General features: G+C 42.0%; 1 protein-coding gene across 8 annotated transcripts in view; it reads right to left on the bottom strand.

Moving 5' to 3' along the window:
* opa1 (OPA1 mitochondrial dynamin like GTPase) overlaps positions 1-13,330 on the bottom strand; it is a 58,488-nt gene extending 45,158 nt beyond the window's left edge. For 2 of the 8 annotated variants that reach the window (XM_036977817.1, XM_036977818.1), the window contains exons 1-7: positions 13,113-13,330; positions 12,043-12,370; positions 9,086-9,182; positions 8,453-8,569; positions 6,602-6,646; positions 4,393-4,478; positions 2,379-2,579 (exon numbers count right to left, since the gene is read on the bottom strand). In XM_036977817.1, coding sequence (XP_036833712.1) covers positions 2,379-2,579; positions 4,393-4,478; positions 6,602-6,646; positions 8,453-8,569; positions 9,086-9,182; positions 12,043-12,370; positions 13,113-13,141 — 903 coding nt within the window. In that variant the 5' untranslated portion in view covers positions 13,142-13,330. Of the gene's footprint in view, positions 1-2,378; positions 2,580-4,392; positions 4,482-6,601; positions 6,647-8,452; positions 8,570-9,085; positions 9,183-12,042; positions 12,371-13,112 lie in introns of all 8 variants that reach the window. The other 6 variants (XM_036977825.1, XM_036977826.1, XM_036977819.1 and 3 more) reach the window with 5 other exon arrangements.
* Between the last annotated feature and the right edge of the window lie 512 nt (positions 13,331-13,842).

The raw sequence follows: 13,842 nt of genomic DNA, 5'->3' as shown, positions 1-13,842 counted from the left end.
CTGAACTGGTGACAGGTGATTCAGATTTCCAGGCATCAGACATGCCATCCCACCAGTGGCACAACATAGCGGTCACAGCACACTGCTGGACACCATGTGGATGGATGATGTTTTCCAATGTCTGCTCACACTAATGGGAAGTTTGCGGGGGATGACGGGGTAGTATGTTTAGGTAGGTTGAATAAAGCGAGATGTGTGCTACTGCAATGCAGCCTACAGTGCCTGGTGAAAGTATTCACCCCCCTGGAATTTTTCCTATTTTGTTGCCTTACAACCTGGAATTAAAGTCGATTTTTAGGGGGTTTGTAGATTTTGATTACACAACATGCCTACCACTTTGAAGATGTAAAATATATTTTTAATTTTGAAACAAACAAGAAATAGGACCAAAAAAAAACAGAAAACTTGAGCGTGCATAAATATTCACCCCCCAAAGTCAATACTTTGTAGAACCACCTTTTGCAGGAATTACAGCTGCAAGTCTCTTGGGGTATGTCTCTATAAGCTTGGCACATCTAGCCACTGGGATCTTTGCCCATTATTCAAGGCAAAATTGCTCCAGCTCCTTCAAGTTGGATGGGTTCCGCTGGTGTACAGAAATCTTAAGCCATACCATAGATTCTCAATTGGATTGAGGACTGGGCTTTGACTAGGCCATTCCAAGACATTTAAACGTTTCCCCTTAAACCACGCGAGTGTTGCTTTAGCAGTATGCTTATGGTCACTGTCCTGCTGGAAGGTGACCCTCTTTCCCAGTCTCAAATCTCTGGAAGAGTGAAACAGGTTTCACACAATAATTTCCCTGTATCTAGCACCATCCATCATTCCTTCAATTCTGACCAGTTTCCCAGTCCATGCCGATATAAAACATGATGCTGCCACCACGCTTCACTGTGGGGATGGGATCTCGGGGTGTTGAGAGGTGTTGGGTTTGCACCAGACATAGACATTTTCCTTAATGGCAAAAAAGCTACATTTTAGTCTTATCTAACCAAAGTACCTTCATCCATATGTTTGGGGAGTCTCCCACATGCCTTTTGGCGAATCCCAAACGTGTTTGCTTATTGTTTTATTTTAGCAATGGCTTTTTTCTAGCCACTCTTCCTTCCAGCTCTGTGAAGTGTACGGCTTAAAGTGGTCCTATGGACAAATACTCCAATCTCCGCTGTGGAGCTTTGCAGGTTATCTTTGGTCTCTTTGATGCCTCTCTGATTAATGCCCTCCTTGCCTGGTCCGTGAGTTGTGGTGGGCGGCACTCTCTTGGCAGGTTTGTTGCGGTGCCATATTCTTTCATAATAGATTTAATGGTGCTCCGTGAGATGTTCAAAGTTTCTGATATTTTTTTTTTAGAACCCAAATCTGTATTTCTCCACAACTTTGTCCCTGACTTGTTTGGAGAGCTCCTTGGGCTTCATGGTGCCACTTGCTTGGTGGTGCCACTTGCTTAGTGGTGTTGCAGACTCTGGAGCCTTTCAGAACAGGCGTATCGATACTGAGATCATGTGATACTGAAATCAAGTCCACCTGTGTGCAATCTAACTAATTATGTGACTTCTGAAGGTAACTGGTTGCACCAGATCTTATTTAGGGGATTCATAGCAAAGGGGGTGAATACATATGCACGCACCACTTTTCTGTTTTACATTTATTGTTTTAGGAAACAAGTCATTTTTTTCCATTTCACTTCACCAATTTGGACTATTTTGTGTATGTCCATTACATGAATTTCAAATAAAAATCCATTTAAATTACAGGTTGTAATGAAACAAAATAGCAAAAACGCCAAGGGGGTAAATACTTTTACAAGGAACTGTATATAGGCTAAATAGCATATGCAAACTAACTTAATAAGACAAAAGCAGCTAGACCAGAATGAATTCAAAGCTGACCAGAAATTTGCAAAGTGATACAAAAGATGCTGTTAATTGAATATTTGCTAATATCATTGCATTGTACTCAGCGATCAGAAAGTAACAATGCACAGTACAATTCGTTGCTTGTAGCATATAGCCGAAGCTATAAAAAGACTGCAGTTTAAATCAACAATGACTAGAGATACAATAAAGTGCACCACAGTGCCTTCTTGTCCACTTCACATAGGATAGTGAGCTAGGAAGGAGCTCTAGGGTTGCTAAATGAGGCAAATCCAAACGGTATAGGATCATAGGAATTTCATCCACCAATCTCATAAACAGCATTCATATTAAATTACTCAGCAAATCTCCATTCGTGTGAATTTAAACGGCAGGGGGTTTGTCCATCCTGAGGAGGGCGGGTGGTTTTGTGGGCAGTTCTACTGTTTACGTTCTGAAGGGGGCTTCTACAGATGAGAGCTGGGTGGTGGGAGGGGGGGGGGTGGGGAGGGGTAGGACCTTCACCTTGCGTTTCTGCTGAGGGGGGCTGGGACTGGGGTTCGGGGTGGTGGTTGGCATTGGCTCGGGTATCAGGCGCGGGCGTGGGGGTGGGCTGGGGGCGGGATCTGGGCTTGGCCGTGCGTTTTTGGATGCGGCGGCCCGCCGGACCTCCTCCTCGGCCTGCTGGATCTGCTGTTGAATGAGAATGAGCTCGCCGAGCAGACCCTGAGGGACGTCACAGTGAGAGAGAGGCAGGAGCAACACAGCCGTCAACACAACCTACTGTACCCGTCAGTCCAGCAACCCACTGACCAACCAACTAAGCTGGAGCTGGAGCCAGGGCTGACCTACAGCTAGACAACCCAATGTCGATCTATGCCTAGCCTATGCCCATCATCATCGATGGTCACCATTCTGTCAAAGCTTGTGGGTAAACTGAATCGACGTCTAGCTCCTAGATCTTGCCAACATCATCGGTACCCAACAAAGTCAGTTTTTCTCTGTCAAAGAGACTCCAGAACAGACTTGCCAGTCTGGAGATCTGAACGCGGACGAAGCAACTGATATCCCAACCAGTGTCCCTCAGCCAGTGGCACACAGGGAAGGATTCTGTAGAGTAATGGTTTCTTAGCAGTCTTCCATCACTATGGCTTTTTTAGTCATACCAAAACACAACTGATACCCTGCAACTTAAAGAATGATTATGCTAGGCGAGGCAATGTAGATATGACAAATGAACACTCAAGAAATCGTGGATTGAGGTCTTGAAGAAAAAAAGCCCATGTGTAGATGTACTGGATACATAATTGAAAGCGGGTAAGCTATTTAAAATGTGGCTGATATTCAACACATGTAATTATATTGAAAAGGATATTCTCTGCTAAAATTAGCCTGATGATTAGCGAAGCAAGCTGCACTGGGAATAGGGTTGCAAATTTCTCAGGTTTTCCAGAAATCCCATTTGGAATATTGCTGGAATCAGGAGGGAATAAGCAGGAAATCTGTGAATCCGCTAACCAGGAATTCTAGCAATGAGTGATCTGTCAAGGATGGAGCAGAAAGCGTGATGCCGTCCAGTGGGAGAGGAGCTAAGCTCAAGCCCAACGGTCCCTAAGTTGGTCTATGACAATGTATATATATATTTTTTTAAATCATGTTGGGACCACTGCTTTTGATTAAAAGCAGGGTAGAGGTATATGGATGCCATAGATTGTCTAATATTCAGCCTATTGTTCTACAATAGGTCACTCTTTTAACATATGAAAGTCACTAGGGTTGAACAGCGTGAAAACATTAAAAGCGGGACTATTCCATTGAACTTGAGGACAACAGCGGAAGAGCCCCTTGGGAGCAGAGGAACAATATAAAATGGGCAGTATGTGAAGACAACGGGAATGAAACAGAGGAAGACACAAAAGTACTGTTCAGAAGCTAAAGAGTATCATCTCCTGAATGCAGCATGAGACTTCTGGAAAAACAACACAGAGGAGCATGAGGGGGGGGAAGCAAGGGCAAATATCAGCATAAGTGCATATAGCCCATATGATTTTCTAGCCATGATGTAATTACTCTGTAAGATTGAGGACTTAATGATCACCTCCATGTCACAAATGGTAACACAACAACAAAAAAAACATACCTGCATTCCCTAGCAGGAAAAAATATAATGTTGTACATGTGACAAAATAAAAGCTGGTATACGAACCTCAGTTGTACAGAGTACAAATCTCTGCTATTTTCAATGGTCAACAACATACAATATTAAAAACCACTTATCCATAAACAGGCAGCCAGAATGGGGGTCAATTCCAGTAAAAATAAGCAGAAATTCAGTTAACAACCTGAATACTGCCCTTTACCTCTAGCAGTTTTCAACTCAAGAATTGAATCTCACTTCATTTCCCAAATTGCCTGGAGCTGAAATGGAATTGCCCCAAACTGCGAACTCAACAAGCAGCAGTTTCTTTCCACAATGAGACACAGCTATATGTCACAGGGAGTGAGGGTAAGCTAGTAAGGCGGTGCAGAGCATGCTTGCCTTCTTGAACTGTTTGTCGCTGGCCTCCGGTGTGGCGGTGACCGGGACCTCTGTGGCTGCTTTCACTGGAGTGTCCCCAGGGGCTTCTGCTAGGAGACAACAAAACAGTCAATTATAACACTTGACAAACACAAGGTTACCCACACATGATAATACATTATCTTTAATAGTTTATTAGCAGTAAGTAATAATGAGTCAAAAGTAATGGCATGCCCAACATTAGAGAGGCCTTTATCTATGCCCCAGATCAGAAGAAGCACCCGGTCCCATGTGACAGAATCTCAAATGTTTGGAAAATATTGCTCACAATAGAATTTGCTGATTGGCTGAAAGCCGTGATAATTTGTTCTGCTCTAATTACTTTGGTAACCAGTTGCCTTATCAGCAATAAGGAACCTCAGGTGTTTGTGGTATATTGCCAATACACCACAGCTAAGGGCTGTATCCAGGCACTCCGTGTTGCGTCGTGCTTTAGAACAGCCGTTCGTCGTGGTGTGTAGGCCATAAACCAAACCCCCACGGGCCTTATCGCTTAATAACTGCCCTTGAGTGTCATGGAACAACAATCTCTCGTCCAGCCAATGAAAGCCCTGTCAATAACAAGCCTTGCACATACCGTACAGGACTGCGTCCCAAATGGAACTCTATTCCTTATATAGTGCCCTACTTTTGAAAAGAGCCACATGGGCCCATGTCTAAAGTAGTGCACTACATAGGGAACCACTTGGGACATGAAAGGAATACACCCATTGTTTTAGCAAGTCAAAGAAGAGGGAGGGATGTGGTTCGAGGTGTTTGCATCCATCAAAGACACTGCGCTTCTTCCAAACATCTGAGAAGCATCAGCTACCAGCAGACAAGGAGAGCCCTCTCAGCCAAGGATAAGGGATCCCATAATGTAAGTACAGGAGGGGGGAGAGCCCAGGGAAGCCAGAGAGAGAGGAGGAACTTGAAAGTCAAAATACAGAAACACACAAGCAGAACAGACAAAAGCCACAGTCAGACTAAACTGCATGACAAGGGAGAAGAGGAGACTATGCAAAACAAACAGACTGTATCTGTTGTTAAGAGCACTGTAGACCAGAAGGATAAAGATCCTCATTATCATATCCAATTCAATTAATTCCAAGTTTGTCCAATTCAGTTTGAGGAATTGTGTTTTTAGAGGAATTCAATTACACAATGGGACAGTACACAAAATGTCCTTCTCTGCACCCTTTTGATATCAATATCAAAAGGTTAAATCCTCTGCATCAATTAAAGCCTGTGTGTCAATCAAAGCACACTCTGGTACTATGGACACCCAAAAGACAAATCCTTCCATTAATAATTTGTCATTGGCGTCTCAGACAGCAGCATAGAGTACCACAGAATGAGTCATAATACCCATAAAACCTAGCATTCAAACAGGGAAATGGTTCCAATTGTTTTTCCACCGTTCATTTTCCCCCCATTGGTGATTTTAGAAACACTTAAAATAATGGCTGTGTTTTGTGTAGGCTTATCCTGGGGTAACGTTTTGATAATCGTGTAAGTCTCTCAAGGAACAGGTGACTTTTATCAATATATTAACTTGTATTTTCCAGCAAGAAAATGAGACGCTTATTTGCTTCTAACGTGGCTATCATAAAGAACTACAAATACCATCATGATCTGGACGAGACTGCCGAATCGAAGCAAAGGTAAGAATCTCTGGATTAACTATCTAATGTTAGCTAAACGTAGCAATGAATAAATTGGATACATTTCTTTAAATTGACAATTCTGTGCAAGTTTTAAATAGATAATTAGCATTTTCAAATCTGAGAATAAATAGAGCAGAATATATTGATAAAAGTCACCTTGTCCGAGAGAGATGTACATGGTTATCAAAACACACCACCAGGGTAAACCGACACGAAACACAGTGCTTATTTTAAGTCTTAAAATCCCCAATGGGATAAACGTATGGTTTAACTGCTAGGTTTTAAGGGTATTATGACATTTCCACTGTGATGCTCTATTGGACAAATAAATCAGTTGGTAAATAAGTAAAGCCAATCGTGTTGAGTTAGGAGGTGCCAATCCAGGAACACTTGACATCGTCTTTGGCTCCAAACCCCTGTTAACCACGTCTGCAAGGGTGCTGCTGCACACACACACACCAACGTTGGGTATTCAAACAGCACCAGGGAAGAGAGTGGAGGGGCTGAGTGTGGGGTGTACACACCTAACAGACGCAGACCAGAAGCTCCTTCACTACCCACACTCACACCTGTGAAGAATGCGGAGGGGGAGGGGGGTGGGGAGGAAGAACACAACAAAAAAATCAAAAGACTGAAGCAAAAAGGGGTCAGAGCAGGGTCACTGCTGGACACATGTGGCAAGGCCCTGCTGCCAGAATGTGAGCTTGTTGTTGTGGCTGCGGCCTGCAAGTCCAGAGGCGACTTTTGCAATCTGGGCACGCAATTGTGATACTACTCATTATACAGGATAACTAATCGATTGGCCTAATTTGACTGTGTGAAATCAATGGATTGGTACTGTTCACTTATGCTCATCACATGCATACAATAGTAACATTGTCAAATTACTAATATTGACCTAAATTAGACCCAGTTACTTTGGAAATTATACTTAGCCCATAGAGATCCTATTAAATTACTCGAGGGGCAATGTCATAAACCCTCAAAGTTCCAGAATGGGGTGAAAATGGCAGCCATATTAGTCAGGGAGAAATCCAAACTAGTCTAATAATTGGACTGAACGGCAGTAGAGGCCAAATCCCTCTTTTTACAGGACAATAAAAGGCATGTGATATCAGAAATGTTGTAATACAACTGTCTACCTAAAATATTGTCATATAATATTATATATAATATTGACATAATATTATAAATGCAATCTATATGGGTTTCATACAAATTTGATGTATAAATAGCTTCTAAAATATATGTAAACGGACCATAAATGCCTCCATTTTTTGTTTTCTTGGAAAACAATAGCAGTAGTCGTTGCATTTACAATTTGTCTAAGTCGTAACATCAACTGATCTCAGCCAGTGTCTGGCTGTGGATTGACTGCATTATTTGAATGGAATGTTGGCTGTTCATTTGAAACATTTATGGAATCATTCCTCTAAAAAAAAACTGTCTGGCTCCCTAGGTAACAAATATACAGTTCGGACACATAAAAAATAAATTACTTTACACAATATCTTATCACAGCACTGGAAGATCATGGATGACCAACTCCCTGACCAAAATGGCTGAGCTTTAGCCCAGCAGAAGAAGGTTCCTGTCCATTCTAGTACTCAAAATTCCAAAATCTGTGACTTAGCCTATAAAAACAGCTGCCGTCAGTAAATAATTATAGTATGCTTTGAAAAATGTCAATCATAGAGACGGGTGGAAATTTCTCCATAGCTCTCGAGGTGTATTCAGTAGTGCACGCCGTAGCAAAATGTTCTGCAAGGGAAAACATTTAGCAACGAAGACAACAGTTTCTTATTGGACAAATTCAGGTAAGTTTCCCCCTCCCATTTCAGCCCATTTGCTTCCTAGTGAATACACCCTAGAGTGTGTCCTCTCTCTCCTCACTTCCTCTGGACTTCCAGCAAGCAGCATATTGAGCGGCACTATTTCAACACAAGGCAGCCCAATTGTGGTGTTAGATACACTTCACAAGGACATCAATAATGCAAAAGCCCAGATAAGAGGCAGGAAAGTGAAAAGTGGCTGGAACTGGCACCGTAAATTGGCGAAAATAAAACATTTAACTGATTGCTGGAAAGTAGATTGCAACAGTAGGTAATGCAGGAGTGATTAGACAAGGATTGACAAAAGAAGCCCACTTCAAATTCAGATAACCAATGACGTGGAGTGTGACTTTCTACCACTTGGGGCAGGTGCTATAGCTATTCTGGATTCATAAAGCTCAAAACGTTTTGCCACTTCACCTAAGATCTATAAAAAAAATCTAATCCTATGCAAAAATAGTTGATTAACGTCCAACATGGGCATATTGAAGCATAAAATGGCAATTTTTTTTATTTTTTTATCTGACAAGACTGTGTACTCACCAGTGGAGAGTATGCTCTTCAGGAAGGTGAAGTTCTCTCCTATCTTATCAAAGTCAGGTAACTCGGGTAGGAGCTTGGCAATCTCCTCTAACTCAGGCAGAATTTTGGTTAGTTTATCTGTGTGTAGAAAAGTGAGATATGGTTAGTGGAGTTGACCATTTGAACAAATGTTGTGCTCCTTGCATCAGACTTAAATGAACCAAACTAAATAAGCAGCCTTAAAGATGGAATCCACATTAGGGGAAACAGCGCCACTGTCCGCCCCACGGCCATTGTTATTGTTTTGTTTACAAAGCAGAGCTGGGGAGCGTTGCCCATCGAAAAACTGTTCTATCACGCATGCAATGATATCAGAGGGGGGTGAAAAAACAGTGTTTGTTGTTTGCAGCAACTCCTTCGTTGTTGAAATATCGCAAAACGGACATGGCAGTTTCACCAACAAGGATTCCAGTTTAAGAGAAAAATAGCAATGGCTCAGTCTGAATGCTTATTAAAATGTTTTACAATTCACATCTGAACAACCACACACTGCACTGACTGACAGAGAAGAAACCAACATGACAAGGTGTTTAACACTTTCAAGTTCACAGACTTCTAACGAGGCATTTTGTGGCATACAGGGGACACACCTACCTAGGTCAATTTGATCACTCAGCTCCCAGACAAAATCAGGTATTACCCAATTGTATGCACTCATATCGGGCAGCATATCCTTCCACTCCTCATAGGTCTGGAAAAACAGAACATAAGTGGCATTTCAATCATATGGTCAATTTACAATTCAACATGTGATAATGGGACAACAACAAAAAACCTCCATTAAAGACTAACAAGAACAACATTTCAAGGGATGGGTTAGGAGACAATAAGTAAGGGGTATGTGTTCTAGCGGAGTGGCACTTCCACGGCGTGGCATTATTTTCCAGAGATCTTTTCCGATTATCCGATTGATTATCCCGCGACTATAATCTAACTACGGCTGTGACGGTCATGGAATTGTGGATGATGGTAACTGGCCAACCAAAAGACCACGGTCACCGTATTAACTGTTAGCAGCAAAAAAAAACAATGGATGTGAAGCTATAGAAATAGATTGAATGGAATGGGCGTACCCCGTTCAAGCCAATGGTGGCATAATGGGTGGACTGGCGACCATTGCAAGTTTCCTGCATAGCAGCAAAGCAGGAAGTTATCACGTTGTTAAGAGTTCATGTTACGGCAGAAACAGACTCAAGTGAACGAATGCCCGGCCGTCCCGTCTTCAAGCATCTATTCGTTCCAAAAATGTGTGATAACCTTTTAAGAATTATTTTATTTTCATCCATAACTATCGGTTACACGGTTATAGAGTAATTGAGCCAGCCCTAAATTCAACACATTTGCACCTAGAAACGTGTTCAACATTCACCGAAGTAGCCAGCAGGTTAACTAGATAGTAGGGCTGTGCAGAGTACTTGGACAAAACAAGTATCATAACTGATATGGAGCATTTTCTGAATACAATTATGACGCAAGTTTCTTTTTGTAATTATCCGTGATTTAAATAAAGTTATTTTCAGGTGCCAGCACCCATCTCTCTCTCACTGATACAGTATGAAGTGCTATTGGTGAGTTCTTTCTATAAAGAAACGGGCGGGGTATCTGTTGAGCCTGCTGCAATGATTGGATTAGAACAAGATGCTCTCATTTCCCCCAGACAGGCAGGCATCTCTGCCGCCTCCCCCAGGGCACAAGTCTCACCTTCATGTATGAATCAGAATCTGGAGCTAGTCACTGTTGCTCAATCTAGTTATTTTCTGTCAACTTTATTCAATTGCTGACGATGAGATACAAGCCATGCTTGCTTGCTATTATTTATTCTTGCCCGGGCACGTTTACAGAGTGACAGATCATTAGAAAATAAAATGACAAATGTAGATAGCTTGTTTTGATTGGACAAATGTTGTGGCATAAGTGTCGGGAGGATAAAATTATTTGCTCCTCTTGAAAGTGAAACAATAAAAATGGGACGAACAAATTAGACTACCTTCATCTAAACCTGTGTCTGGGATAAATGCAGGCAGTAGTAGCCAGCCAGCCATGCATTAGGTGAATAGCCTATTCTGTTGATAATTGAATAGGACTATGAAAATCATGTACATTTTCATCCGTCGGGGTCATTTAACTTTGAACAATGTGTGCAAATGAGTGAAGGAACATGACAATGTGCTCGGAGATGTGCTCTGAATGATGGTGCATTAATAGATACTTTTTGTACTGTTCATGTTTTACAGGCATTTAAAGCGCACTTCCATGTTCTCTGATCACAAGTAAATACGATCACAAGTATCAAATGTGATAAAACCGATACGATTACGATGAGATCAGCACACCCCTACTAGGTAGCTACAGTAGTTGCCCTGGTAACCAAACAAATAGACTTGCTAGCTTAGCTAACCAAACCATTAGTCCTATATTGCTATTATGAAAATCTAATTCAACAATGTCAATAATATTTTCAAAATCAGCTTTTGCTTTCAAAAGCAGCTCAAACATAGAACATGTAAGAATGAACTTCATAGCCATTGACTTATACCGTGCATTATAGGGAATTATACAATGGAACACTCATTTCTGATTGGCTTGAAGGGCATTCTTGAGTGTGCATTATTTCCCGATAACGCACAGTATACCTGCACAATAGAATTCAATGGCTATCTTACATGTTCTGATTGAGCTGCTTTTTCACTGGATGTTGAACACATTTCTACAAGCAAATTAACACATTTCTAGCAGCAAGTGTGTTCAATTATAACCATGGTATAAAAGGAATAATCAACTCTGAGCTCTGTTGATTATTAATCAACTCTTGGGGCTCTATGCATTCGTAGACTATCCCTTAAATAATGCACGCTCTAGAATGCCCTTCAAGCCAATCAGAAACAAGTATTCAACAATGCCATGGTATTTAATAGGGCATATTTCACATTCTAAGTGACAGGAAAGGGTTAAGTCTTTAAAAGGTCCCTTCCTTTCTTCTGTCTTGAAAGAGTCTGGGTTAAAAATAGAGGCGTGACGGAGTCTGGACATCTAGCCTACACAAGCTAAACTTCAACAGAATCATATATTAACCTGGTGCATATAGTGAAATGGGTTTGAGATAACACGCTCGTAAGGGCATCTCATTATGCTGGCAGCCTAGCGCGTCACATGACCTGAATAAACATACACCCTAGCAGAGCAGCAGTCAACTGTAGAGCAATTAACCTCGGTTTCACTGGATGTTAAGAACAGTAGGTGGACTCATACATTAGGATTACAAAAGCAGCATTCAAATCCAATATCACTTGATCCTGTGAACGGTAATAAACCACTATATCTATGTGTTTGTTATTCTCAAAGCTCTTACCAAGCAGGTAAAGCCAATTAGTGTCAGAGTGTCAACCACTATCTAGATTTTAAACAGATTCTCTATCAAAATTATGGGACAGAAACCCAGGCACAGATTAAGCCTAGTCCTGGACTACAAAGCACTTTCAGTGGAAAATCTGTGTCTAGGATACATTCCCTTAACATTCAACTCTCTCTCCTCCACCTCAAATGTGCGGTACCTTTTTGGCGGTGTACCCGCCTCCCACTGCCGAGCCCAGCACGATGTACCGGAGCTTGAGCAGCCTAGAGGCTAGGCGCAGCATCCAGAAATTGCGGTGCTGCTGGTAGCGCCAGCCGCCATGGCCGCCTGGGGGAGGCTTGGGAGGCCGCATGGGCAGCCGGGACATGGAGGTGAAGTGGCGGGCTGCCGAACAGTGCGGGGGGCGCTGGGCGTTGGCACTGGCGTTGTACCGGTGGTGGATGGCACGGGACAGCGGGTGCAGCTTCTGCAAGGGCATCCTGAACCTCACCCCCATGTTCTTGGAGACCAGGTTCTTGCAGGCCACGCTGACAAGACAGAGAAAACGAGTCAGGGATTAAGACCCACAAGTAAATTCAACACTACCTTCTGCAGACATCAGTTTGGTGTGATTAGTTGAAAGATGAATTATAACTGTACATTACAACATGATGATGAACAATAGCATGACAGTGTTGATTGAAAGAAAGCGAAAAAAAAATATGAAAGCTAGCTGAACACCTGCCTGGCTAAATACACTACAGCAACGTTAGTTACCTAAAAATACTACAGTAACGTTAGCTAGCTAATTTAGTTGACTGCGTTAACTGGCTAACGTTAACTGGCTACCAGAATGTCAGCCTTTGCTTTTGTTTTGCAGATGGCCAGCACACACCCCCATCCAACGTTAGCTAGCTAGTTGGAAAACTATTTACGAGCAGGCCGCTTGTCAGTGATTGGCATTTGTTTTACAACGTAACTACCTAATGGCCAGTTAACCAGCTTCCTGACCATCAACAGAGGAATAACAACCTTTTCGTAATCAGCCGCTACCGGCTCTAGCCAACTAACGTTATCTAGCAAAGTTAGCCAGTCATTTCATTAGAAGTTGTACTGCCATCACTGCCATCAACTATTGCTGTTTGAAAACGTCTATCTATGTATAATTGTTTAACTTGTCTAGATAGTATTGTGGTCAGCATTGCTAACTAGCTCGATATAGCCTAGCTAGCTAAACTAGCCAGCTGGCGCTAAAGGTTGAGCTTTTGGAAATATTATTACCCCACTTACCAGGCCACTGCTCTTCCAACTCGTAACATAGCTAGCTGTTGCTATTAAGTTACCAACAAGGGGTGAGTGCAAATGTATTATAAAGTCGCGCTTAGGCACTATTTAAATCATATTTCCAGATGGTACACATTGGTTATTGCTAGCTAGCTAACAAGGACACGGCAAGAAATCGGAATGACAGGTCCACTTCCTGGCAATGAGTCCAGCCTCCAAATTAGCACTGCCAAAACACAGTCTATGGTGGTTTAGGTTCCTATACAGTATCTGTCGTACATACTCAATCACATCTCATATGATATAACATTTTCTCTAATTTGTCAACATGTAAATCAATTGGATAAATTATTATTTCAAACATTATATAGTAAGAATAGTTCTTACATTATAGTAAGAATTTCCACACTGTAATCTGACTAAAAACACCATTGTGTCTTAATTGTTCTTCCATGGAAGCTGTGGACCTCCCAAAATTGCTGAAAAAGTAGCACAAATCCAGAACTACTCATACTCTAGGGTGTGGCTGGTCTAATAATACACAATATCAACTTCATGACTCCTCAATGTTGTACAATTATGATGGGTCATTGCTTCGCTCTCTGAATTCTCCAATTTGTACAATGTCCAATTTTTACTGCTAGCTTCTGACCTCCTCTGGGTACATTGACTTCAAATCTAAACCTAGGAGGCTCATGGTTCTCACCCCCTTCCATTGACTTGCACAATACTTATG

Source organism: Oncorhynchus mykiss, chromosome 5 (assembly GCF_013265735.2).
Source record: "Oncorhynchus mykiss isolate Arlee chromosome 5, USDA_OmykA_1.1, whole genome shotgun sequence".
NCBI lineage: Eukaryota > Metazoa > Chordata > Actinopteri > Salmoniformes > Salmonidae > Oncorhynchus > Oncorhynchus mykiss.
The sequence above is the reverse complement of the archived record's forward strand: the minus strand, read 5'-3'. Positions and strand labels throughout refer to the sequence as shown.